This window comes from Orycteropus afer, unplaced genomic scaffold, assembly GCF_000298275.1.
Source record: "Orycteropus afer afer isolate SDZICR_OR568_19922 unplaced genomic scaffold, OryAfe1.0 scaffold00083, whole genome shotgun sequence".
Taxonomy (NCBI): Eukaryota; Metazoa; Chordata; class Mammalia; order Tubulidentata; family Orycteropodidae; genus Orycteropus; species Orycteropus afer.
Window position 1 is genome coordinate 1,235,184 of NW_006921670.1, and position 24,986 is coordinate 1,260,169.

General features: G+C 52.9%; 1 protein-coding gene across 1 annotated transcript; it reads left to right on the forward strand.

The window, feature by feature from the left end:
• Positions 1-662: 662 nt before the first annotated feature.
• LOC103197769 (basic proline-rich protein-like) lies at positions 663-23,404 on the forward strand. Its single transcript, XM_007941747.1, has 3 exons — positions 663-725; positions 8,703-8,851; positions 22,858-23,404. The coding sequence occupies exons 1-3, from the start codon at positions 663-665 to the stop codon at positions 23,402-23,404; spliced, it is 759 nt and encodes a 252-aa protein (XP_007939938.1).
• Positions 23,405-24,986: the final 1,582 nt, after the last annotated feature.

The window sequence follows — 24,986 nt, forward strand, 5'->3', positions numbered from 1 at the left end:
CTCTCCTTTAGTCTCTTGTAAGATGAAGGGTAATGTAGGCCACACCCTAGGGAAACTCTCCTTACCTGGGATCAGGGCTGTGACCCAAGTAAGGGTGTTGCACCCACCTTAATCCCCTTACATGTATCAAGAGTGCTCACATCAGATCATATCATGGGGGAGGGGTGATGACATCACTACATAGCTACCACATTACATCATCACATAACTGCCATATTACATCATTGCACAACTGCCAAACCACTGAGAATCATGGCCCAGCCAAGTTCACACATATTTTGAGGGGACACAATTCAATCCATGACAAAACTCAATAGAAAAGTGGCAGGAGACAAAAGAGGGTATGCAAATGGCCAGTAAACGCATGCAGGGCCATCAACCTTACTAGTAATGAGGGAATGCAGACTGACCACACTGCAATTGCACGGTGTGCCCCCTAGATGGCTAACATGAAAAAGGCAGAAAAGACCCATTTTTTGGGGGGGGGGGGGACAAAGCGGTAAGAACAGGCAGGATTGTAAGTGATTGCAATCACCTTGGAAAACTTCCTGGCGCTTCTAAAGCACAACAGAGACAGAGCCTTTGGCCCAGTGACTCTACTACTGAGTGAACACCCGAGAGAAACGTGAATACGTGGTCACCAGGACACACCGCATGCTACGATGCTCATGCTGGTGCTGGCTGTCAAGTCAATTCTGACTCACGGCAAACCCATGTGCTACACGGTAGGAATGCTCCATAGGGTTGTCTTGGCCGTAATCTTGTAAGAAGCAGATTTCCAAGCCTATCTCCTATAGTAACGTCCTGAAAGAAGTGCAGCCAGAATGCTCCTTGGAAGAGAGAATGGCCAGATTTCGTCTCACCTACTTTGATCATGTTGTCAGAAGGGACCATTCCCTGGAGAAGGATATCATGCTTGGTAAAGTGGAGGGTCAATGAAGACGGGGAAGGCCCTCAATGAGATGGATTGACACAGTGCCAGCAACTATGGGCTCAAATATGGCAAGGACTGTGAGGCTGGCACAGGACCAGGCAGTGTTGCATTCTGTGGTATGTAGGGTCACTGTGAGTCAGAGACAACTCACCTAAAAATAACAACAACGTGGGTTTGAACCAACAATCTTTGACCCTAGCAATTGAGTAGAAACTTTTTGCCAGTGAGGGACCTCTATGTATTGAAGGAAGAAGTCGAGGCTACACTGAAGGAATTGGCAAAAAAAATTAAAAAAAAAAAAAAAAAACAAGGTTCCAAGAATTGATGAAATACCCATTGAGATGTTTCAACAAACAGATGCCGTGCTGGAGGCACTTACCCATTTATGCTAAGAGATTTGGAAGAGACAGCTACCTGGCCAACTGACTAGAAGAGATCGATATTTGTGCACATTCCAAAGAATAGTGGTCCAACAGAATGTTGAAATTATTGAACATCAATATCACATGCAAGATTTTGCTGAAGATAATTCAAAAATGGTTGTAGCAGTATACTGACAGGGAATTCTCCAGAAACACAAGCTGGATTCAGAAGAGGGTGTGATGGTTCTGTTTGTGTGTCAACTTGGCTGGGCCTGGTTGAGTGGCTGGGCAGCTGGTGGTAGTTATTCCCCATGATGAGACTAGCAATCAGCTCCATGGTGGGATCTACCACAAGCAGCTGAGTAGCTGTCTTTGGGATGTGGTCTGCTTCCTGTAGATAAGGAGAAGCCTTGGGAATGGTCTCTAGCCTGTGGCACGCTTGGACTCTGCATGTAGCCGTGTCGTTGCTCAGCAGCCTGCTATGCTCTGCCGACCTTGAGACTTACAATGGACTTAAGTTAATGGCCTGCCATGTGGTTTGGTAACATCGGGACTGTGCCTTTTTACTTGTCAACCTTTGGAATTCTCAGCCTCAGCAGCCAGCAGCTGTGTGAGTGAAGAAACGCCTCTAGCTCCAGTGGGCCGGGAGCAGGAGGCAGAGCTAGACCCCAAGGTTGAGGGACTTTCACCCAGCCCCTAGAGCCTGGCACTTTGAACTTGGACTTAAAGCCTGCAAATTGTAAGAATAAACTCCTGTTTGTTACAGCCATCCCATTTGTGGTATATTCTTGTCAGAGCAGCACTAGGGAACCAGAACAGAGGGCATGAAATGAAGGATATCATTGCTGATACCAGATAGATCATAGCTGAAAGCAAAGACTATCAGAAAGATGTCTACCTGTGTTTTATTGACTATGCAAAGGCATTTTACTGTGTGGATTATAACAAATTATGGATAATTTTGCAAAGAATGGAATTCCAGAACACTTAATTGTGCTGATGAGGAAACTGTACATAGACTAAGAGGCTGTCGTTTGAACAGAACAAGGGAATAACGCAAGGTTTAAAATCAGGAAAGGTGTACATCAGGGTTGTATTCTCTAACCATACTTATTCAATCTGTATGCTGAGCAAATAATCCAAAAAGCTGGATTATATGAAGAAGAACGCAGCATGAGGATTGGAGGAAAAACCACTAACAATATATGCAGATACACAGACGGCACAACCTTGCTTGTTGAAAGCAAAGAGGACGTGAAGCACTTACTGATGAAGATCAGAGACCACAGCCTTCAGAATGGATTACACCTCAATGTAAAGAAAACGAAAATCGTCACAACTAGACCATAAGCAACATCATGATAAAAGGAGAGAAGATTGAAGTTGTCAAGGCTTTCATTTTACTTGGATCCACAATCAATGCCCATGGAAGCAGCAGTCAAGAAATCAAATAACATATTGCATCAGGCAAATCTGCTGCAAAAGACCTCCTTAAAGTGTTTAAAAGCAAAGATGTCACTTTGAAGACTACGGTGTATCTTACCTAAACCATGGTATTTTCAATCACCTCATGTACATGCAAGATGACTCCTAGAAGTGCAGCCAGACTGCTCCGTGGCTCCTTGGAAGTGAGGATGGCCTGACTTCGTCTCATCTGCTTTGGTCATGTTGTCAGAAGGGACCATTCCCTAGAGAAGGATGTCATGCTTGGTAAAGTGGAGGGTCAGCAAAAAAGGGAAGGCCCTCAACGAGATGGATTGACACAGTGGCTGCAACGATGGGCTCAGGTACAGTAGGGATCGTGGGGCTGGCACAGGACTGGGCAGTGTTTCATTCTACCGTACATAGGGTCGCTATGAGTCGGAGACAACTCGACGGCACCTAACAACAACAACAGCCGGAAGAACCAACAAATCTGTCTTGGAAGATGTAAAGCCATAGGCTCCTTAGAAGTAAGGATGCCAAGAATGCATCTGAAGTCCTTTGGACACGTTTCCAAGAGGGACCAAGCCCTGGAGAAGAACATCATGCTTAGCAGAGGGTCAGTGAGAAAGGGGAAGACCCTCAATGAGATGGATTGGCACAGTGGCTGCAACGATGGGCTCAGACACAGCAATGATTGTGAGGCTGGCGCGGGCCCAGGCAGCATTTCATTCTGTGGTACACGGTGTCACTGTGAGTCAGAGCTGACTCCACGGCACCTACCAACAACAGTGTTCATGGAAGCAGACTGCCACATCTCTCTCCCGCTGGTGAGCTTGAACCGTCGACCTTTCAGTTAGCACACGAGTGCTTCACCATTGCACCAAACAGCCTGGTAGATTCGCACGTGGAAATACTACACAGCAATGAGAATGAATAGCGCGGAACACGACATGGATGAGTCCCACACACATAATGTTGAGCAAAAGAAGCCAGAGGCCAAAGAGAACATACTGCACAGGATTCCATTCACATGAAGGACAACACCTGCGGGGGAGGTCGGCCAGGTACAGGAGGGATCGGGGGAGCAGGACAAGTGTGTCCTTGTCTGGGTGCTAGAGACACAGCGTGGTCATTCATGTCCACTAGGAACTGTGCTGTTTGATTTATTTTCATGGACGGGGAAGAGGGGACCACCGTGGACTTTCTAGCCAATATGTGTTCTTTTATATCTATGTAATACTTAGCTAAAACTTGTACGTATTCCCAAAATGAGTAAACTATACGTGCTATTGCTGACTGCAATAGTCAGCTCTGGCTCATAGCAATCTCGCACATAACCAATGAAATGCTGCCCAACCTTCTCTGTGATCCATAGGATTTTCGTTAACTTCGTTGGAAGTAGATTGCCAGGCCTTCCTTCCTCGTCCATCTCAGTGGGCTTCCACTGACAGATGGGGGGGTGGCTGTACTTGCAGTGTGTTGGCTGGGAATCAAACCCAGGTGTCCCACATGGAAGCAAGAATTCTGCCATTAAACCACCAATGAGTAATCATATAGAATAATTGCAAAAATATCCGTGGCAAAAACAAGTTCAGAATGTGTATTGTATGCCAACATTTGTGTAAAGAAAAAAAAAAAACAAGGATATGTAGATATACATACATACATATGAATAGTCCATCCCTGGAAAAACATCCAACTGGAAGCCTGCATAAAGGTTTTACCCAATAAATATATTTGTTAAATTATTAAATAGTCCACACGTATGAAAATGTTTAAGAAAAAAAAAAAAGACCAGCATTTGGAAAGTGAGGTGAAGATTAAGAGTCACACAGAACGCCTCAGCCAAAAGCTGTCTGGCTTTGTCGGGGGGTCTCTCAGGGTCACAGAACTGGAAGGAACCACCCTGGGGGATTCATCTCCCCACACACACACAGATAAGGAAACAGACCCAGAGAAGCCCACCCTACCCCCACACACGTCTGGGTTTTGCCTGTGGGTATGCTGTGCTGTTTTGGAGTTGAAGGCTGTGTGATATTGGCACCTCACAGTCTCTCTAAGCCTCAGTTCCCGGGTCTGAAAAATGGGGTAATAACCCCCACTTCATACCACGGCCCTGAGAACACCGGATGGGTGTGGAGTGGCTGGAGGACAGCAGGAGCTCCCTAAGCGGCCGACACGAGAGCCCCTGCCTGCACTGCTCCGAGATGGACACACGGTGGCGCCCGACCCCTACGGGTCCAGCGAGGTCCCAGCTTCTGACTGGGATAGTTAACGGAGGGCGCAACGAATTACTAGAAGGGACAAGGGAAAAGCTCTCCACATGGGATGAAGCCCTGGCTGGAATTTTTTAATTCTCTACCGCTGATCCCCAACCCCTATAGCGTACCCCCAACTTCTGAGCCCATCATCTCCTTCCCAAACCCTAACCCCACCACACCCACTCCTCTCCAAACACCCAGGCTCTTCACCCCTCCACACTTCGGCTCTTGATGGGCCCTGTCTCTGGGCTGCACTTCCCTCATGGGTCTCCCAGAGAACTCCTATACACCCTTCAAAGCCCTGTAACATCCTCCCCTCCTAAGTATATTAGTACATCCTGAATCAGTGGCCCCTCATACACCCAGGTCCTCCCTGTCCCTCAGCCCAGTGTACTGTCACTGCCAGTTCAGCTGCATGTCCCCACATTAATCCTCATCTCCTGACCTTTCCATCCCCAGTTCAGGCCTCCCCATCTCTCACCAGGACCCTCATGCCTCCTCACTGGTCTCCCTACCCTAGTCTACCTCCTCCAATCCATCGTCGCTCTGAAGTCTTGGCACTCAGATCTACCTGCCACTCTCTCACTCTAAAGCCTTCCATGGCTCCCTGCTGCCTTGAGAAAAATATCCGAAGAGAATGACAGTACCTTCAAGTACCCTCTCTGCCCTTCCTCATCTCTCTCCCCATGGATTCCTAGCACACCCATGTTCCAGGCCTCCATACTGGCCTATCCTTCACCGGATGCCTTCTCCCCCGTCTTCCAGGCATGCTCCTCTGTATGTCTCAGGCAGCCCCCACCCCCATTGGTACCTGACATTCAGCAATAACAAGAGCCAACACATCACGAGGCTGACTAGATGCCAGGCACGCTAACGCTGTGAATTCTCCTAACGAGCCCAAGAGAAAGGCACCATCACTATGTCCAGTTCACAGATGGGAAAACTGAGGTCCAGATGAAAGAAGAACCATTCAGAAGGGCACAGGGATCTGAGCCCAGCCTGCACTCCATTCCTCCTGGCTGTTGTTGTTGTCAGGTGCCATGGGGTCCAACTCATTGCAACCCCATGTACAACACAAAAACACTGCCCAGTCCTTCACCACCCTCACAGTCTTTGCCATGTCTAAGCCCACTGCTGCAGTCACTGTGTCTCATTGAGGGTCTTCCTCTTTTTCACCAAGCATGATGTCCTTCGGGGACTAATCCCTCCTGAGAACATACGTGTCCAAAGTTGTTGAAATGAAATCCTTGACAACTTAATTTTTTTCCCCATCTACTAGGATGTAGATGTCTTAATGGTCCAGTAGTGATGATGTTTGCTTTCTTTTTTTTTTTTTTTTTTAGGATTTGGGTGAAGATTTACAGAGTAAATTCACTTATCATACAGCAGTTCACATATACTTTGTCTCATGTCATTGACCAAAATTTACAATGCAGCAGCTCCCCTCCCACTTCCTCCCCATAGTTACCTCCTCCCAGTGTCCATCCCTTCATACTCTTCTGCACCCTGAGCTATCTCCCTGTGCATAAGCAGCCCTTCCTTCTCCCATGATCGTTCTCTCCAGGGCGTGTGTCTACTTGAGGTAAATGTTTAACTCACATGCCTGTACTTTGTTTGGCTGGAAACCACAGTTGTGGGTTCAATTCCAGACCTGAAGGGCAACTAGGGGCCATAGTCTCAGTGGTTACACCAGGCTCTATTGGACCAGCAAACCTGGTCCCCACCTTCTTTTTTTTTTTTGCCTCCAAACGATTTTGAGTTTTGTTCCACATTGTTCTCCCTCTTTATGCAGGATCTCCTACATCCCTTCCAAGTGGATGGCAGTGGTAGCTGGGCACCATCTAGTTCTTCTGGTCTCATAGTTGTATAGGTTGCAGATCGGATGGTGTACCAGTCGCTAGGACTGATTGTTTCCATTAATTTTGGTGATGTTTGCTTTCTTGATGTTGAGGTGCAATCCATACTGAGGGCTGTAGTCTTTGATCTTCATCAAGTGCTTCAAGTCCTCTTTGCTTTCGGTAAACAAGGTTGTATCATCTGCGTATCTCTGGTTGTTAATGAGTCTTTCTCCAATCCTGATGCCGAGTTCTGTTTCATATAGTCCAGCTTCTCGAATTATTTGCTTAGGGGCCCCAAAACCATTGAACTAAACTTTTGAAACGTTCCCTGACTCAACTGCAACCACATACTCTTGAGTTAATCACTTTCTCCTCTGTGGGCTCTGGATTTTGTAACACGCCCCACACTGTGCTGTGTAGGAATTACCAAATTGCACCGTGATCTCTCCACCAGGAACTCCTGGACAGCTTCACCCTCCTTTACTAGGTCCTGGTCAATGGCTCAGTGGAGGGGTTCCATAAACTGGAATGAATGAGTGAACGGTTTCCAGGGAAGTGGGGTCCTGGGGCTTCTCCTCTTCTTGAAGAAAAAGAAAAGAACAAATTATGCAAATGCTCTGAGGCCAGGCCCTCTGTATTCGCCCATTCCCCTCCCGCTCTCCCTCCTCCTTACTCCTGCCCCAGCCCAGGTTTCTGGGAGCACCTGGAGTCACCAGAAAATGCCCCAGGCTCTCCAGTGGCCCGTTTCCTGATTACCTAAGAAACTGGGGCTTTAAGCTGGTGAATCACCCACAGTTACCAGCCAGGGCGTGTTAGGGTGTCAGGCCAGCAGGGAGGGAGAAGCCAGGGTCCCAACCAGCCCCCCTACCTCCCACCACCCCCTACCTGGCCGTCACTATCCTGACCTCTCCAGTCACTGGACTCTTGGTGATGCATAGCTGGGAAAGGGATCCCAAGCCAACTGCTTACAAGTCACGGGGCTGCTGTGACCTTGGCAAGTTTCTTAACTTCCGTAGGCCTCAGTTTCCCTGAGTACCTACTGCGTGACAGGACTGGGTGAGGATGATATGAGCTGGCACATGTGAGGTTTTTGGAACAGCACCTGGCCCACGCTGTGCACTCAGTGGCGTTTTCATAGAGGGGTGCTTTAATGGGGTCGCTTCCAAGGAGGAAGTATTTGGGGTGAATCATTGTCATCACAGAGGAATGTTCTCCACACCTGTCTGGTCTCAGGCTCAGGCCTGGGGCCTTGCTGTAAATCCCAGCAGGTCCCACCCCAGACCTGCCCTGCCAAAGTCTGGGGGAGGGAAGCTAACATTGTTAACAAGCCCCCACCCAGGGGGGTTGGATCAGGCAAGTGTGGGAATCTCAGAAGCAGAGTATAGGGTCTTTTTTTCTTTTTTTTAAACTCTTCTTCTAAAACACCTTTTACCCTTCTATAGGCAAAGACTCGGGCTTTCTCTTTTTCCCAAATACCACCTGCATTGCCACTCACTAGGACCAGACCCGTAGCTGTCCAGTCACTCCTCGTGACGCTATAGGATGGAGTACAACTGCACCATAGGATTTCCAAGGAGTCCTGGTGGTGCAGTGGTTACAGCGCTCCACGGAATAAAAGATGGGGCCATTGGCTTCCATAAATCGGCTTCCACCCTGTCTTACATTTACAGGGTCGCTATGAGTCGGAGACGACTCTTTGCGGAAGCAGACGGCCACCCACATAATTTCTCTGCCACGGAGCGGCTGGTGGGTTTCAACAGCCCACCTTTGGGCTAGCAGCCAAGCGCTTAACCACTGTGCCACCCCAGGGGCGGTGCTAAATTCACTCATTCCACCCACCAACAGCCTTCTGAGGCAGGTTCTCCTTAGCTCCATTTTTCAGAGCCGGAAATTGAGGTTCCGAGAAATTAAGTCTGCCAATGTCTGGAAGTTACTAGAGCCTCCTCGCTCCAAGCGGCGCCTGCGCGCGGGGGAAGCGCCTGCGCTGCGCTGGGCGGGGAGCAAGGCCTCGCGGGGCCGGGAAAGCCTGCGGTCGGTCCCCAGGCCCTGCCCCTCGCCGCCACCGTCCCCGCCCGGCCTCGCCTCGAATCGCGGCCAATCCTTCACGAGGCTCCCTCCGCCTCCCGGTCCGGGCGAGAGAGGGCGCTCGGGAGCCACGACCGGAAAGCCCGAGCTGCAAGGCCGGGAGGATGACCTCATCCTTCCCCAACAGCCCTCCTCTCCCACAAACCTCCCCTCGCTCCCGCGTCCTTCTGGGGCGTCCTTCTCCAGCCTCATCATATCATTAACATTTCTCTGGAAACGTCAAGCCTTTGACCAGGCTGTTTCCCAGGCCAGGCACACCCTGTCCTGACTTTAGGCTTCCAGTATGAGAGGGTGGCCTCCTCCAGGAAGCCTTCGCTAACTGCCTCTTCTGGACTAGCTCACTACGCGGTGCCCCCACTGCCCTCTGGGGGACAATTGCTTCATGTAGGACACTGACCACGTTGTGCCCTAAAGGTCGGCCTCAGCTAGGAGGTGGGGAGGGCAAAGCACAGGAATTTCTCTAGCTTCCAGGATAGGCGAGTCTCCCTCCTGGCTAAATCAATACCTGAAGTCAAGTTAGGCAATCTGAGGGCGGATTGGCCAGCCTGGAGAGGGCGGGACAGTACTGCCCCCCCAGGAGCACCTTAAGCTGGTCCCACACCTCCATCAGGACCTCTAGTGGCTAAGGCATTTAACTGCTAACATGAAGGCTGGTGGTTCAAACCCACCAGCCACTCTTTGGTAGCAAGATTGGGCAGTCTACTTCCATAGTGATACTGCCTTGGAAACCCAAGGAGGCAGTGAGGTTTTTTTTTTTTTTTTTTTTTTTTTTTGACACCTCTATCTGCCCTGCCTGGACCTGGGCCTTCTAACATAGAGGGTTCTTAGGGATGTGAGGTGACATCTTGACCCAAGGTCTCCATTGAGAGGTGAGAACACCACAAGGAAAAACAAGGAAATGATGTGCAAATGGAGCTGACCCAGGAGCTGGGCTGCACCCCCGCCTGCTGTGTGACTGCTGGAGAAACTGAGGCGTGAGGTGCCAGAGCCCATCTTGCTAGAAATGCAGCCTTAGAGGCCCAGAGGGGCAGGAAGGGTTCTGGTCTCCTCCTTCCTTCCGGGTCTCTGTCGGACCCTCCACCATCAAAGCATAGGGAGGGTTCTGGAGAAAGGAGGAGGAACTGAGGCAGGGCGCCCAGACTTGTAAGGGGGTGATGGGCCCTGGAGCCACGGTTGCTTCCTGCGGACATTGGGCTCTCACATTCCAGATCACTCCCCAGACTCCTCACTCCTCCCACCCCTCGCTGGGAGGGGAGAAGGCTGCCCGGGGGCCTGGCCGGGCTGTGAGGCCAGGAGGACTCCCCTGGGAAGGAACTGGGGTCTAGACTAGAAGGGCTGTCCTGGGAGGACTGTCCCGGCACCGCCCCGGGGGTCTGTGTGCTTCTGGTAAACAGGAAGCCCGCCCCCCCCCCCCCCCCCCCCCCCCCCCCCCCGCAGACAGGCCCTGTGTGTGCAGAAGCTTAGCTAGGCTGGCCCACAGGCCCCGGGCCCTTGACCTCTCGGGCCCGCATTTCCTGTTAGCTGGGCCAGAGGAGAGAGAGGGAGATGGAAGGACCTGGGATGGGGGAGAAGCCTGAGGGAAGGACTACAAAGGAGAAAAGACAAAGAGGGCTGAGGGGAGAGACGCCAGAGCAGTCCTGGCACATAGTAGGCACTTAGTAAATAATTTGTGGCTTGGGGTTGGGTAAGGAGGAGAGGGGCCGATTGGGGAGAGCAACATAGTGGCAGGGAAGAGGCTGGAGGTTCCCACTTCACTCCCACCAAGTCCTGACACATAGTAGATGCTCAATAAATATTTGAGACCTATGTTGGGCCTTGGTGTGTGGGGGGATGTTCTTGGGATAGTGTGGTTTTGGGGTAGGGGGGAATGAACACCCCCCCTTGCCCTGGCCACAGGGGTAGACAACCCCTAAGCCACAGCAGCCCCCCTACATTGTCCCTATCTGGCCCCCACCCCACCCCACAGCCAGCTAGGCCAGGCCACTGTCTCAAGGCCCTTTATTTAAAAAATCTCTGTGGTACTCCCGCCCCAAACCCAAGGAGCAGTGCCAGCCACAGCTCAGCCCTGAGGCCTCCGCTCAGGGCCCCAGGCGCCGGGGGTGGGGCATCCGGCCACCTTGCAGCTGCCGAGTCAGGGGAGGGCTGCCAGGCCAGCAGGCCAGCCTGCAGGGCAGAGAAGCCCCTGGGGCTTCCCCAACACTGGGCAGAAGAGTCAGCTTTCGGTAGAGGGGCAGTGGCCACTGGGGAAGCAACTGGGTTTTGTTATGTTGAATCCAGTGGCTTATTTATTATTAAAATGAATCTGTTTCCCCACATGCCACCAAACAAATATGTGTAAGGAAGAGGTGCAGTGCTCCACAATGTGGGGTGACGAGGAGTAAGCCGTGCTTGTGCTTTTTCTTTTCCAGGGAGGTGCCATTGCAGTTCTAGAAAGATTCCTGGACTGGAATCCAAGAGACCTGGTTTCCCTGACCAGCTGTGTGGCCTTGGGCAAGTTGCTTGACCTCTCTGAGCCTCAAGCACCTCCCCTTCGAGGTGGGGCAATAACAGCCATCTTAGGAGACTGTGGTCCTTCGGTCAGCAACACATCAGGTACTGTTCTCAGCTCAGAGGACCCTGCAGCAAACCAGACGGGCACGGTTCCTGCCTTCACAGAGCCTATGTACTGGGGTGGGGGGTGAATGATCCCCACATGACAAGGTCATGGCAGTCACAAAGACATAAAGGGGGTTGGAAGGGACTGTGCTAAAACGGCGAGGGGTGTTGTTGTTATGTGCCATCGAGTCGGACCCAACTCATAGTGACCCCTCCTTGGGTTTCCGAGGCAGTATCACTACAGAAGTAGATTGCCCCATCTTCCTTCCAAGGAGTGGCTGGTGGGTTTGAACTGCCAGCCTTCTGGTTAGCAGTCAAGTGCCTTAGACACTACGCTACTAGAGCTCCCAGCAGGGTAGGGGTGAGGTAGACAGAAAGGTTGATGTAGGTGGGTGGTCCAGGTAGGCCTCTGGGTTGGTGATGTTTGAGCTAAGAAAGGGGCAGGTTTGCACTTCTGGAGGAAGAGGTTCTGGGCAGAGGGAACAGCACTGCGAAGACCCTGAGGCAGGAGGTGGTACAGTTGGCCTTGAGTTAAGGAGTGTGAAAGGAATTTGTAAACTGTTAAATGTGGTGCACCTGGAAGGAGATGGTACTATCATGGAGGGCACTACATCAAGTCTGGGGAGGAGGCAGGGATGTCAGGCCGACTCGGGCCAGCTGAGAGCCCCTGTATCCTGACCCCACCACTCACTCCACCTACAGAGGGACTGTCTGGCAGCCGTGTGTGTGTGTGTGTGTGTGTGTGTGTGTGTGTGTCCATCCTTGAACTTCAAAGGGCGTTCACTCCAGCCCAACCCATTTCCTCCTTTGATCCTCCCAACAGCTGTGAGGTTGAGCAGGCGGGGAAAATTATCATTACACCCATTTAATGGATGAGGAAACTGAGGTGGGGGTTAGGGGTTGACTGAGATCACCTCGCTCATTAATGGCAAAGCTAAGCCACACAGCCTAGTTCCCAGGCTAGTCTGTCTACTCTGCGGTGGCGCCTTGAGTGTCCAGCCTTGATCCTCCTCCTCCTCCCCCAAAAAAAGCATTTTCCTGCCTCACCCCTGCATCTATCCCAGCACCCACAAACCAATGAGCTCCTCTCAAACACACAGACTCCACCAGGAGGTGCCAGCCACCACCACCCCAGGCTCTAGCACAGAAGAATGTGGCCGGACCCTCCCCGTGGGAGCACGGGCCAGCAGGCCTTGGCAGCAGAGTGGCCGGCTGAGTCAACAAGAGGCTGGCAGGGGCTCAAGCTGCCCACCGAGGCGGGGTCAGAGACCTGAGGGGGCTGCCCCCCCCCCCACAAGACCTTTCCCCAGCTTGTCTGGGCACCAGCCAGCCCAATTAACCTCTGCAGCCACAACAAGGGAATAGCCTGCTGCCAATCCATTGGTCAGTCACTCAACAGCAGAAAAGTGCTGTGGAACCTCAGGTAAGTGACTTCACCTCTCTGGGTAGCTTCCTCACCTGTGAGATCTTCTACTTACCTGCAAGGATATTGCTAGAATTTTTATGAATTAATAAAAGTTACCCTGCACATAAGGCACTCTGGTGGCACAGTATGTAAGGCATTTGGCTGCTAACCAGAAGGTCGGTGTTTCAAACCTACTAGCCACTCCACAAGAGAAAGATGAGGCAATCTACTTCTGAAAGATTTACAGTCTTGGAAACCCAATGGGGGTCACTATGAGTCAGAATCAACTCAATGGCAGTGGGTTTGTTTTTGTTTTGTTTTTTATTCTGCACATAAAACACAAACCCACTTCCATCAAGTCAATTCCAACTCACAGCAACTCAAAGGACAGAGTAGAACTGCCCCACAGGGTTCCCAAAGCATCAAATCTTTATAGAAGTAGACTGCTTCATCTTTCTCCCACTGAGCAGCTGGTGGTTTTGAACCGCCAACCTTTCACTTGGCAGCCAAATGCTTTAACCACTACACCAGCACGCAAAACCCAGCAAACCATTGCATCCTGCTCTTTGAGCTGGGGATGTAAATTCCTAAGTTCAAATGCAGTAGTCATGCCCTGTTGCCAGGTGCCAAATGAGTACATGAGTGCTTGCTGTAAGTGACAGTTACACCCACAACACAACTCAGAAATGTACAAGGAGCCTGAACATCTGTGAGGTTGGTGACACACACCCAAACTGTGTTTGTAAAGCTCCTGTCCCAGGCGTCATCTTTGATGACAAGCATTGTGGTTCCCATTTTACAGATGAGAAGGGTGAGGTGGGGGAGGACAAAGAAGTTGCCCGAGTTCTACAGCTGGAACTAGTTGGAGCCAGGTCTTCCAGCTCCTGGGTAGACATTTGGGAAGGGGGTTTTCCAGGGATATCTCTGCAGCCCCAGGAGGTGGAAGGCGCAATGGGCAGGAGTTACGGGGAGGAGTCTGCTCTCTGTTTCAGGGACAAATCTTGGCTAGCAGAGCTGTCCTCTGGGGAAGTGATGACCTCCCAGTGACCAAAGGGGTATTGCATAGAGGCAGCAACCGTTAACCAGGGATGCTTGGAGGGGATTTCTGCCCAAGGATGCCTAGACCTCATGTGAGGTTCCTTCCCAGCCTCTGAGAGCAAGAGAGAACCATAGTCCCCTCCGAGTGGCCTCAGAGCCTTTGCCCCCAAAGCAGCAAGCCTGGGAAGCCCCAGAATCCAGTCTGCCCACTTCCAAGCTCTGGGATCTTGAGGGCGTGACTTTATGTCCTTGGCTTCCGTTTCCTCATCTGTACAACAGAGGTGTGAGGCTTAGAGCCAATGCAAGTAGCACCAAGGACCCAACTCATGGGCCTCGCATCTCTCTGACGATCTTACTCTAATGATCAGGAAAGGAAGGCAGAAACCAGAAGCCAAGAAGCAAGAAAGGAGCTGGTGGCGCAATGGTTAAGTGCTTGGCTGTTAACTGAAAGTTTAGCGGTTACAACCTGGCAGTTTACTCCAGTAAAGATTACAGCTTAGGAAACCCTATGGGGCAGTGCTAATCTGTCGTCCAGAGTTGCTATGAGTCAGAATCGACTCCACAACAGCAAAGAAACAGGAGGGTGGTGGGATCATTGGATGAACCGAGGACTTGCAACCAAGAACTCCAGGTTCAAATCCCAGCTCTACATCAAACAGGCTGTGTGATGTGGGGGCGAGTTGCTTTCTCTCTCTGGGTTTCCATTTCTGCCTCCACCAATCAAAGGAGAGAACATGAAGGCCCGTCTGTCAACCAAAGTGGGCAGGCTTTTGTTAAAAGAAAATAGAGCCAAGCTGTTAACAAACACATGAAGAAACACAGTCACATCATTAGCAAATCAAAACAGCAATGAGATACCATCTCACCCCAGTGTGTGGAGAGACTGGAACCCTCACACACTGCTGGTGGGACTATCAAATGGTGTAACCGCTGTGGAAAATGACATGGCGCTTCCTTAAAAAGCTGGAAATAGAAATAGCATATGATCCAGCAATCCTACCATTCGGTACATATCTTAGAGAAATAAGAGCCAACGTGAACAGATACCCACACGCCCATGTTCACTGCAGCACTATTCATGATAGCAAGGAGGTGGAAACAACCTAAATTCCCATCAATGGAGGAATGGCTCAACAAACGACCGTCTGTGCACACAATGGAATACTACGAGATGTTAAACAATGATGAATCCACAACACCTCTTGTCTCGTAACAGGGATGAATTTAGAGGCCATTATGCTGAGTGAAATTAGTCAATCACAAAAGGACAAGTATTGTATGACATCACTATTGTAAGAAGTCAAGAAAAGGGATCACATAAAAAGACATATTCTTTGATGGTTAGTGAGGGTGGGTGGGGAAGGCAGAGTGAACCACTGACTTTTGTTGTTGTTGTTATATGCCATCGAGTCAGACCCGACTCATAGCAACCCCTCCTTGGGTTTCCGAGGCAGTATCACTACGGAAGTAGATTGCCCCATCTTCCTTCTGAGGAAGTGGCTGGTGAGTTTGAACCGCCAGCCTTCTTGTTAGAAGTCAAGTGCCTTAGGCACTACGCCAGAGCTTCCGAACCACTAACTAGAGGGTAGAAAAAAATATATGTATGTGTGTATACATTTATATAGGAGCTCTGGTAGCATAGTGCCTAGAGCATTTGACTGCTAACCAGAAAGCTGGTGGTTCAAACCCACCAGCCACTCCTCGAAAGGAAGGTTGGGCAATCTATTTCCGCAGTGATACCACCTTGGAAACCCAAGAAGGGGTTGCTATGAGTTGGGTCTGACTTGAAGCAATGAGGTTGGTTGTTTTGGTTTACATTTATATATATATGTAGCAAATGCCCACATTTGGAAATTAGAAAGTATTCAAATATTCAATAAATATTTAATGCATGCCTACTGTGAACCAAAGGAGTTCTGGTGGTGTAGTGCTTAAGGCATTTGACGGCTAACCAAAAGGTTGGTGGTTCAAACCCACCAGCTGCTCTGTGGATGGAAAATGGGGTGATCTACTTCCGTAAAGATTTGCCGTCTCAGAAACCCAATGGGGGTTGCTATGGGTTGACTTAAACTCGATGGCAGTGAGTGTTTTTTTTTTTTTTTACTGTGAATCAGACACTGTTCTAGGCACCTTGGATGGCACCAGAGAACAAATTAAAAAAAAAAAAAAAATTAAGCCATGTGTCCAGGGATGAGCCTGTGGTTGTAGGGGGTGAGAAAGGAGCCCCACCCAGGGTCATGTGAAGCCCCAGGGGCTGGAGGAGGGATGCTGGACATGGTCACCACTAAGAAGGGCTGGCCTCCAGCCTACGGGCCTATCTCTCAGGCCAGGCTGGACCTCGGAGAATAGACCATTGTTTTTGCTCCTTGCACACTTTTCCTGTCCCTCACGCTCCCCCCACCCTCCTACCATCCCCCACCCTGAGAACAAAAGTCTTCTGGAAGACCCCTCGCCACCCCCCCTCTATCCGGGCCCACCTTGGGAGAATGCACCCCATCGCCTCCGGGACAACAGGGTCACCGACCCTGACCCCTCTCCCATTCTCCCCACCTCCTGCAGCTATAGGCGCCTCAGACCCCCATGTCCCCCTCCGTCCATCCATCTGTCTGTCCTCCTGAGGGGTGGGGCAGGAGGAACTGACCCCACATCCTTCCTCAGCTCCTGTCTAACGTCTTGTCCAGGTCTCCAGGAGAAAGGGAGCTGGCAGGGTGGGGGGCCCTTCCCTGCCCCCACTTCCCTGCAAAGCAGGGAACAAGGATCAGGAGTTAGTGAGCCTGGAAGGCTCCGCCTGAGAAAACTCTTCCACGCGGCCCTTCTCCCAGAGCCTGGAATTCCAGAGGCATTTCCGGCCCTGACAGCTGTCTCCTGGAGGCATGTTCTCCCTGGAGGCCTGTGACCACTCCTTCCAACATACCCTGGAGATTTTAATTTTACTCCGGTCCTGACCCTACTGCCCCCAAGAACCCACTCACACCCGGGCATCACCCCAAGACAACCAGGAACTAAATAATCTGCCATCACCCCATCCCCTGCCCCACCTCAAACACCCTCCCCCCACTCCCTCACCCCAACTCCCCAGCATCTAAGTTGTCTCTTCTACTGACACCCATGTCAGACACACACTCAGCAGCACCCAGCCTGGCTTTCCTGCCCTCTGGTCTGCACAGCTTTGGACATTTATATACCATCTCAGCCCACCTCCTCCAGGCAGCCTTCCTAGATGCCCTGTCAAAGTTGATGCTCTATCTGAGCCTGAACTGGGAGCCTGCTTGGTCCTGTAAACTGGGAGCTGGCACACAGGAGGCACTCCACAGACGCCCACCAACATAGAAGGCAGCGTGTAGTAGAGTGTGTGGCGGCCGAGGACTTCCGGTTCCAGGGCAGACTCACTATGCAACCGTGTAAGGCCTTCCCTCTCTGTCCTCAGCATCCCCAGAAGCCGGCTGAGAGTTCTGAAGAACCTCCCACCTCCCAGTGTTGCCTCCTGGGGGCTTTGGGGCAGGAGGAAGGAGCCAGAGGGCCCTCCAGGAGGGTCTCATCCCTGGTACTCTTGGAGCACATTCCTGTCTTCAAGGCAAGAAGAACAGAAGCATTAGGCAAGGCTGCCCATGGCCTCTACTGGAGAGAACAGCCATGGCGGATGCTGAGCCACCCCAGGGCCTAGGATTCCTGAGAGCAGCCATTCCTGGGGTGGGATCGTGGCCCCAGCCCAGTATATGCCACAGACGCCCTCCTGCAGCTGGAGGCCCTGCCCACCAGAAGCCAAGCCCCGCTCCCCCTCCATGCCTAGGCACGGCATGGAAGGCTTCTCTCCTGCCCCCATCCTCCCCAGTACAGACGTACCTCAGGATAGTGTGAGCCTGGTTCCAGACCGCCACAATAAAGTGAGTATCAAATAAAACAAGTTGCATGAAGTTTTTGGTTTCCCAGTGTGTATCAAAGGTATGTTTATGCTATACTGTAGTCTATTCAGTGTGCGATAGCATTATGAAAAAGTTTGAAACATTGCAAGAATTACCAAAATGTAACACAGAGACACAAAGTGAACACAGGATGTTAGAAAATGGTGCCAATGGAATTGCTCAACACAGGGTTGCAACAAAACCTCCATTTCTAAAAAGCGCAGTATCTGCAAAGCGCAATAAAGCGAGACACAATAAAACGAGAGCTGCTTGCACTCCCTTCCTAGCCCTTCCTCTCCTCCTAACGCCAGGTCACCTGCCCTCAGGGGTGCCAGCTCCTGCCCTCCCCCAGTTCTACCTATGGGCAATCTTACCCAAGACACTAAAAGAAAAAATGCACTGTTGTGGAGTGGGATCCAACTCATAGGCCACCCCTCCTTGGGTTTCCAAGGAAGTATCACTATGGAAGTAGATTGCCCAGTCTTCCTTCTGAGGAGTGGCTGGTGGATTTGAACTGCCAGCCCTCTGGTTAACAGTCAAATAAATGCCTTAGGCACTATGCCACAAATGCCACCTTCTCCAGGAAGCCTCCTTGGATCTCCTCCACCAGTCCTCTACCTCCCTAGCCCCATCTACAACTATTTTGGCCCTACTTCCTTGGCCTCTGTTGTCCCCCCACCAGACCGTAAGTCTCGTGGGAGCAGGCTTCCCTTACTCACCGATTCTTCCTCATAAGGCACCCAGCCCAAGCCCTGGCCCACAGCGGGGACTTTCTTCCTGTGTGCTCAATAGAATTGCCACTGGAGAAATAGTATTAATAAACTGCTAACCTTCCTTGACCATTAACGACAAGTCAGTCAGTGCAATGGGCACTTTAAGGTTCAAAGGGGTGATGTCTGAGGTCCAGGTGAGGGAGGACTTGCCAAGGGTACTCTGCTGGTGAGAGGCAAGGCCAGAATCTGAATGCAGGTTGTCTAACTTGGAAATACATGCTGAGTCATAGAGATTTGAGTATGGGGTCTAGCCCCTGGCTCCTTTACCAGTCTGCCTGGGTTGGAGGGTTCCAACTAGAAGAGAAAAGCTAACCAAGGAACTTGAGCTGCCCCAGGGTCTAGGATTCCTGAGAGCAGCTATTGCTGGGGCACCGACCCTGACCCCTTCCTTGGGCAGCACAAGCCTCCTGGAAGAGCCAACACTGCCCCCTTCCTTCCCTTGCAGTGCTCACATGGGTCTCAGGCCCTGCCAGGAGTCCAGCCCAGGTGAGTGTCACTGGAGTGGCCCCAGGAGAAGGGTTTCTGTTCTTGCGGTGGGCACAGTCCACTTGGGGCGACAAGGGTGCCCTCCATATGAAAGCTCTGACCAATCATTCTCCAGATGTGCCAGTGGACACAGATGTCACCATTCCACCGGAGATCTCACAGGGCGGCAGACGCCAACACGAAGGAATGACCAGCCTTCCAGACTATTTTGCCCAAGGGTGTCCTACTGATGGAGGTGAGGGTGGTGCGTGCATGTAAGTGTGTACACACAAGAGGAGGAAGTGCTCCCAGAGCTGGGTTGGTTAGCAGAGGCCCTGTGTGCGGGGGGAGCTCTGGTGGCACAGTGCCTAAGGCATTTGACTGCTAACCAGAAGGCTGGCGGTTCAAACCCACCAGCCACTCCTTGGAAGGAAGATTGGGCAATTTACTTCTCGTAATACCACCTCAGAAACCCAAGGAGGGGTCATTATGAGTTGGATCCGACTCCATGGCAATGAGTTTGGTTTGGTTTTGGAGGTGTGAGTGGCTGTCAGGGGGACAAGGGTAGAAAGGGAAATGAGTAGGGAGGGTGAGAGGTTTGGGGCAATGGATGAATATGTGGGTGGACAGATGGATGCATGGGTGGACAGATGGATGCATGGGTACGTGGGTAGATGGGTATGAGTGTAGGCAATGGATCAAGGAAAAGTGGATGGATAGAGTAAGGGAGTGGATGTGGAGGTGGGTAAATGGATGGGGGTAGGCAGATGGATGGATGGGTGAATAGGCAAATAGATAGGGGTGTAAGCAGTGGGTCAAAAGGGAGTGGGTCCTTGGCTAGGATGTAGGGAGTGGGTCACCAGATGGGTGGGTAAGTGGGTGGGTAGATACATAGATAGGGGTGTCAATAGTGGGTGGATGGAGGGATTGGCATGTGCACAGTTGGGTGGGTGGACCAAAGGGCACTCAAGAGATAGAGGACCAGGAACATCCATCAATGAGTCAAAGAACAGATCCATAAACTGACCAAAAACCAGCCAGATTTGGAGTGGAAAGGGTGCATGCTCCCTAGGGAGGGGCTGGGGTAGGGCTGATAGATGTGGCCAAGCCACTCACTCAGCAAAGGCTCCCTCTCCAAACCTCACTGGAGCCTGCAGGCCAGCCACTGGCATCTCTCTGCAGCTCCTCTGGGATCAGTGGGGGACGCCAAGCCAGACATTGCCCACTCTTCGCCTCTGCCTCGGCCCACCCAGTCTGCAGGAGTGAGTTGAGGGGGCAGTTCTGTGACTCCTTGACTATAGCCCAGGGGGCCTCCTTCCCCCAAGCCTGGAGTCCAGGACTCCAGGCAGACAGCCATCCCACCTCGCAGCCCCCAGCCTCCAGCTGGGAGGCATTTGTTCTGCATTCTGCGTGGTGATTAGAGCTGCGCCAGAGTTAACCCCTGCACTCCTGGACACAGCCTCTAGGCAGGGGAAGGAAAGAGACTGGAAGGAATTGGGAAATGAGGACTGCTCACCCGCATCCTCTGCAGGGATGCTGGGACACCAGCAACACCTCCCACCTTCTCTAATTTTCCAGAGGGAAACCCTGAGCTGGCCCCTTCAATCAGGGGTGAGCCAGGAATAGGGGTGCAGCCTTTATAGGGAGGGACAGGCTCCAACTGAGTGGACAGAGCTCTCGCAGTCTTAGTGTAGCTGTCTGTTAATGGAGGCAGAGAATTCCTGCCTCCCAGGGTTGATGTGGAATCAATGAGCTGGTAGAGACAAACAGGCTGGCACACAGTAGGTAGGTTCCTAACCACTGGCTGTTCCTCTCCTTTACCCCAGCCCAAGGGGTAAGGAGGAAGAAGGGCCCACTTCTCCTGGGGCTGTTTCTTCAGCCACCTCTCCAGGGCTTGCAACTCTCCTGCAAGCAGTTAATGCCTGCACTGGGATATACCCATTTTATTGATGAGCAACTCAAGGCTCAGAGAGGCCAAGTGCCTTGCCCACAGTCACACAGTGGGGAATCAGAAGGGCCAGGATTAGGGCTCAGGGCCTTCGACATCATCGACATCCTATCCAACAGCTTCTCCAGCCAGCTATTCCAGGGATCCTCTGAATAGAGAGTGACGTAAAATTTATTGTCTAACCAGATCACCTTTGAGAGTGAAAGGAAGTGCTATTAATACCATGCTGGGACAATAGGCCCAATCTGGGACCTTTCTGGCCAAACTGGGAAGTACAGTCATGATCCCGCAGGAGGAGGTTTGGGTACCGTTTGTAGTTTGTACGTGGTTGAAGCAACATCACCCTGCAGGGCTCTCAGGAGGATTCAAGAGACAATGCGCATGCAGTCAGGGGAGTACAGGGCCTGGTATGCATTAAGTGTTCAGTAAATGCTGGCTGTTGCCGCTACTGTTACTGACAATAACCACAGCCCCATGGGTCTCCAGCCTCTGTCCATCCTTCACCCAGAGCTTCTGGTCTGTTTTTCACTCACCATCAGAGTTTCTAAATGTTCACCTGAGCATCCCACCCTGGTTCCCCGTTCTCACCCCAGCAAGGTCAACCCCCAAAACCTGGCCCAGTTCCTTCCCGGCCCTTGACTGTGCCCACCACGACCCTCTCCCTGGTCCCTGCCCCTTAGCAGGCAGCCTTCCTCCTCGCTCAATTCCTGCTCCTTGAGATTTTGTGGACACTGTTGCCTATTCTCCATGGGACAAAACACTGCTGGTCGTGACCCCAGGGAGAAAGCCCTGGCTGACTGGGTTCCAGCCCTACTGTGGTATACTTGAGCAAATACTGGAGTTCTTGGTGCCTCCGTTTCTTCATCTGTCCAGCAGGGATGCTAATCCCCTCCCTCCCTTAGTGGCTGCGTGAGGACACAGAATCCTCTGGCCACCTGTGTGTAAACACGGTCCCTTATCTCCAGCCAGGACAGTGCTGGGGCTGTCTCCTACAGACACACCTGCCTCCTCCCGGGATCCTCAGCTCTGAGCAGATGCTCCAGCTGTGTCTCCTGTCAGGTGTGCGCGTCCACTACCCTTTCCTCTGCCTACTTGTCCTTCAAAACTGAACTCGGGTGTCATCTCTAGGAAACCTTCCTGAACCCCTTCCCCTGCCCTGCATGTGGGTTAGGGGACCCTCTGTACCACAGCAGCCTTCAGGACTTCATGTCTGTCCTCAGGCAGTTCACAGAGAAGGGTACAGAAAGGAGGGTAAAATAACAGGAAGCAGGGACCAGAGCTCATTCTCTCCTTCTTGAGGTTGGAAGGTCCTGTGTATGGGCGACGGCCCTGTATGTACACGCACACACACATACACACACATACATACACAGGAGTAGGGGTTTTGGGCAGGGCTCAGTGAAGGCTTCTGAACCCATCTGGAGTGTGACCTCATTTACTTGTTCAACAAGCCTCCTAAGTGCTGACAGGTGAGAAGCACCTAATACCATAACATTTGACAGCTGCTGCTGCATTTTACAGATGTAGAAACTGAGGCACAGGAAAGCTAAGTAGTGGTCAAGTTAGGATAGGGAGCCAGGCTGTCAGGCTCCAAGGCCCACAGTGCTGACTGCCAAACCACACCACTGTACAAGTGGCCCAGCGTGGCCTCTGCCTCTGTCTAGCTCATCTATGCGCTGGCCTCATGGGGCCCCTATCAGATTGAAAGGAACAGGGTTTACAGAAAGGAGAGTGGGCATCTCACTCTTGTAAATTTAAGGTCTAAATGGGTTTGTTGGGCATTCAGGGTCTCTGGCATCGAGCTCTCCTTTCCCAAACTCCCTCAGGGAGCAGCTGGAGGGCCCAGAAGCCAGAGCTATCCGGCCTGGGCGCAAGGCCACGCGGATGCTTGTGGAGGAGGGTGGTGGTGGCCCGGGACCAGAGTCCCCTCCCCGGCCGCCAGCACATTCCCCCGCTGCCCTGCGCCAAGCGGCGGCAGGGACCGGGCCTGGCGCCCTGCGCGCCCCCTCCAGCTCCGGCCACCGCTCGGGGCGACCAGGACGGTGTCCGGGAGGGGGTCCGGGAGGGGGTCCGGCCCCGCCCGCGGGGCGGAGAGAGGAGGCGGAGGGAACGTTCACACCCCGCCCCCGCCCCCGGAGCCAGCCTGGAGCCCGGGGCCAGGGCGGTGCAGACCGGCCCAGCGACTCTCGGGCTGCGCGCCGGGACGCGCCGCCGCCGCCGCCACTGCGGACGAGGCTGCCTTTCAACCCACCGCCCCGGGGCTGGCGGAGCGAAGGTAACCGCGGGCCGGCCGCGGGCCCTCGAGCCCTGGGTGGGCGTGGACGCCGCCGGCAGGCCCGGGTGCGCGGAGGCCCCGGGCTGGCACCCTCCTAGGCCCTCGGGGCCGCGGTGGGGGAGGGCGCCCAGCCACAAAAGGCGCCCCGGTGCCAACAGGAAGCCCGCTCCGGCTGGCCGCGGGAGGCTCCAAGTTTTCGGGTTGTTTTGTGGCGTTCCCAGCGGCAGGGGGAGCAGAGAACCGGAGGGGTGAGGGTAAACGGGGGTGCGAAGGGGGCCGAGCAAGGCAGTCTGCGCCCGCTCCTACGCTGGGAGAGGAAGAGACGCGCGGAGCGCCGGGGCCGGAATGCCGGGCCCCTCGGCGCAGAGCGCGCGGGAGCGGGAGGGGGGACACTGGGAGACGGACCAGGCACCCTGCCCCCCGCCGCCGCATTCCAGGCCGGAGCCGAGGGTGAGGTCATCCCGTCCGGTTCCCCTCGGGCCAAGGCAGCCAGCTGCCTCCTCCCCCAAGGAGCGACCCCAAATGGAATGTTTCCTGGCTTCAGCCTTTCCCACATTTCCAAGTCCTGCTGCCCTGGAGACTGTCCTATCCTTGTCCCGACCAGGCAAGGTCCGCTTGGGTCTAAGCCCATTTTCTACAGTAGGAACTGAGGCTCAGGGAGGCGAAGACCAGAGACCACAGCGGTGCCAAACGCGTGGTGAGAACTGAGGACTGGACCGGAGGCCTGGGGGAGCCCCGGGCAGCCGCTTCTCCTCGCTGCCTCGAGGACTGACTGGCTCTGATTTTGGGTGGTGAGGCAGGAAGCGCTCCGGTCCCACCGGTCGCCCCCTACAGCCCAAGATTCGCCTTCCTCCTCCTCACCCGCTCAGAGTTTTGGGAACTGGGGCCCCTCAATGTGACCGCAGCTTGTTACTCCTTTCTGGCCTCAGTTTCTCGGTCTCCACCTTGAGGATTTTGGACTTCAAGGCTCATGGGAGTTAACTCCGTATCCCGGGGGCCACACGGGTTTGGGGAAGCTCCAGCCTTAGCCCTAGCAGAGACCTGCTGTGGGGGGCAAGTGTCTCCCAGCTGGAAGTCGGCAGGGAGGGGGAGGTGTGCATGAGAGCTCTGGCCTTGAGTTAAGACGGCCGTGCTGTCTGTGGGTACCCGCAGCCTGTGGGAGACCCCCAGGTTGAGCGCTAGGCGGCAGACGTCGCACACCAGCTGCTCCCCGACCCTACCCCTCGTTACCAGCGTCTGCACAGTGCCCTGCCTGGGTCCACCTCCTGTGACTCACGGTCCCTGCCCCAGCCCCAAAGCTGGCTCTTGCCAACTGTCATCTCAGCACCGTTGAGTGAATACCTGTCATGTGCCAGGTTCTGACCGTCCTCCCAGAGTAAATATTTGGATTCCGCTTGAAAAACGGACACCAGGGCTTCTTGGTCACAGGTCACAGACACCAAATCCACAAGGTTGTCTTTCCTGCCTTCCAGGGCCGCCCTCCATGTGCTTGGGGGCTGGGCACCTGCCTCCCCCAAGAACCAGCCCCTGCGGGTATGGTCTTCACCCCTCTCCCCATCACTCACTCCGCTGGGCATAACACCCCTCATTTTCTGTTGACAGAATTCTAGGCAGGATTCCACCATGGCCCTTCCCATTTGCTCTCTGATCTGGGGCAAGTCACTCCTCTTTCTGAGGGAG

Excerpts from the sequence above, each read along its gene's own strand:
- LOC103197769 (XM_007941747.1), top strand. The coding sequence starts at position 663 with ATGCTCATGCTGGTGCTGGCTGTCAAGTCAATTCTGACTCACGGCAAA. Across the intron at positions 726-8,702 it reads GCAAACCCATGTGCTACACG|AGCCGGAAATTGAGGTTCCG; the intron begins GTAGGAATGCTC and ends TCCATTTTTCAG. Across the intron at positions 8,852-22,857 it reads CGGGGCCGGGAAAGCCTGCG|GGAGCAGCTGGAGGGCCCAG; the intron begins GTCGGTCCCCAG and ends AAACTCCCTCAG.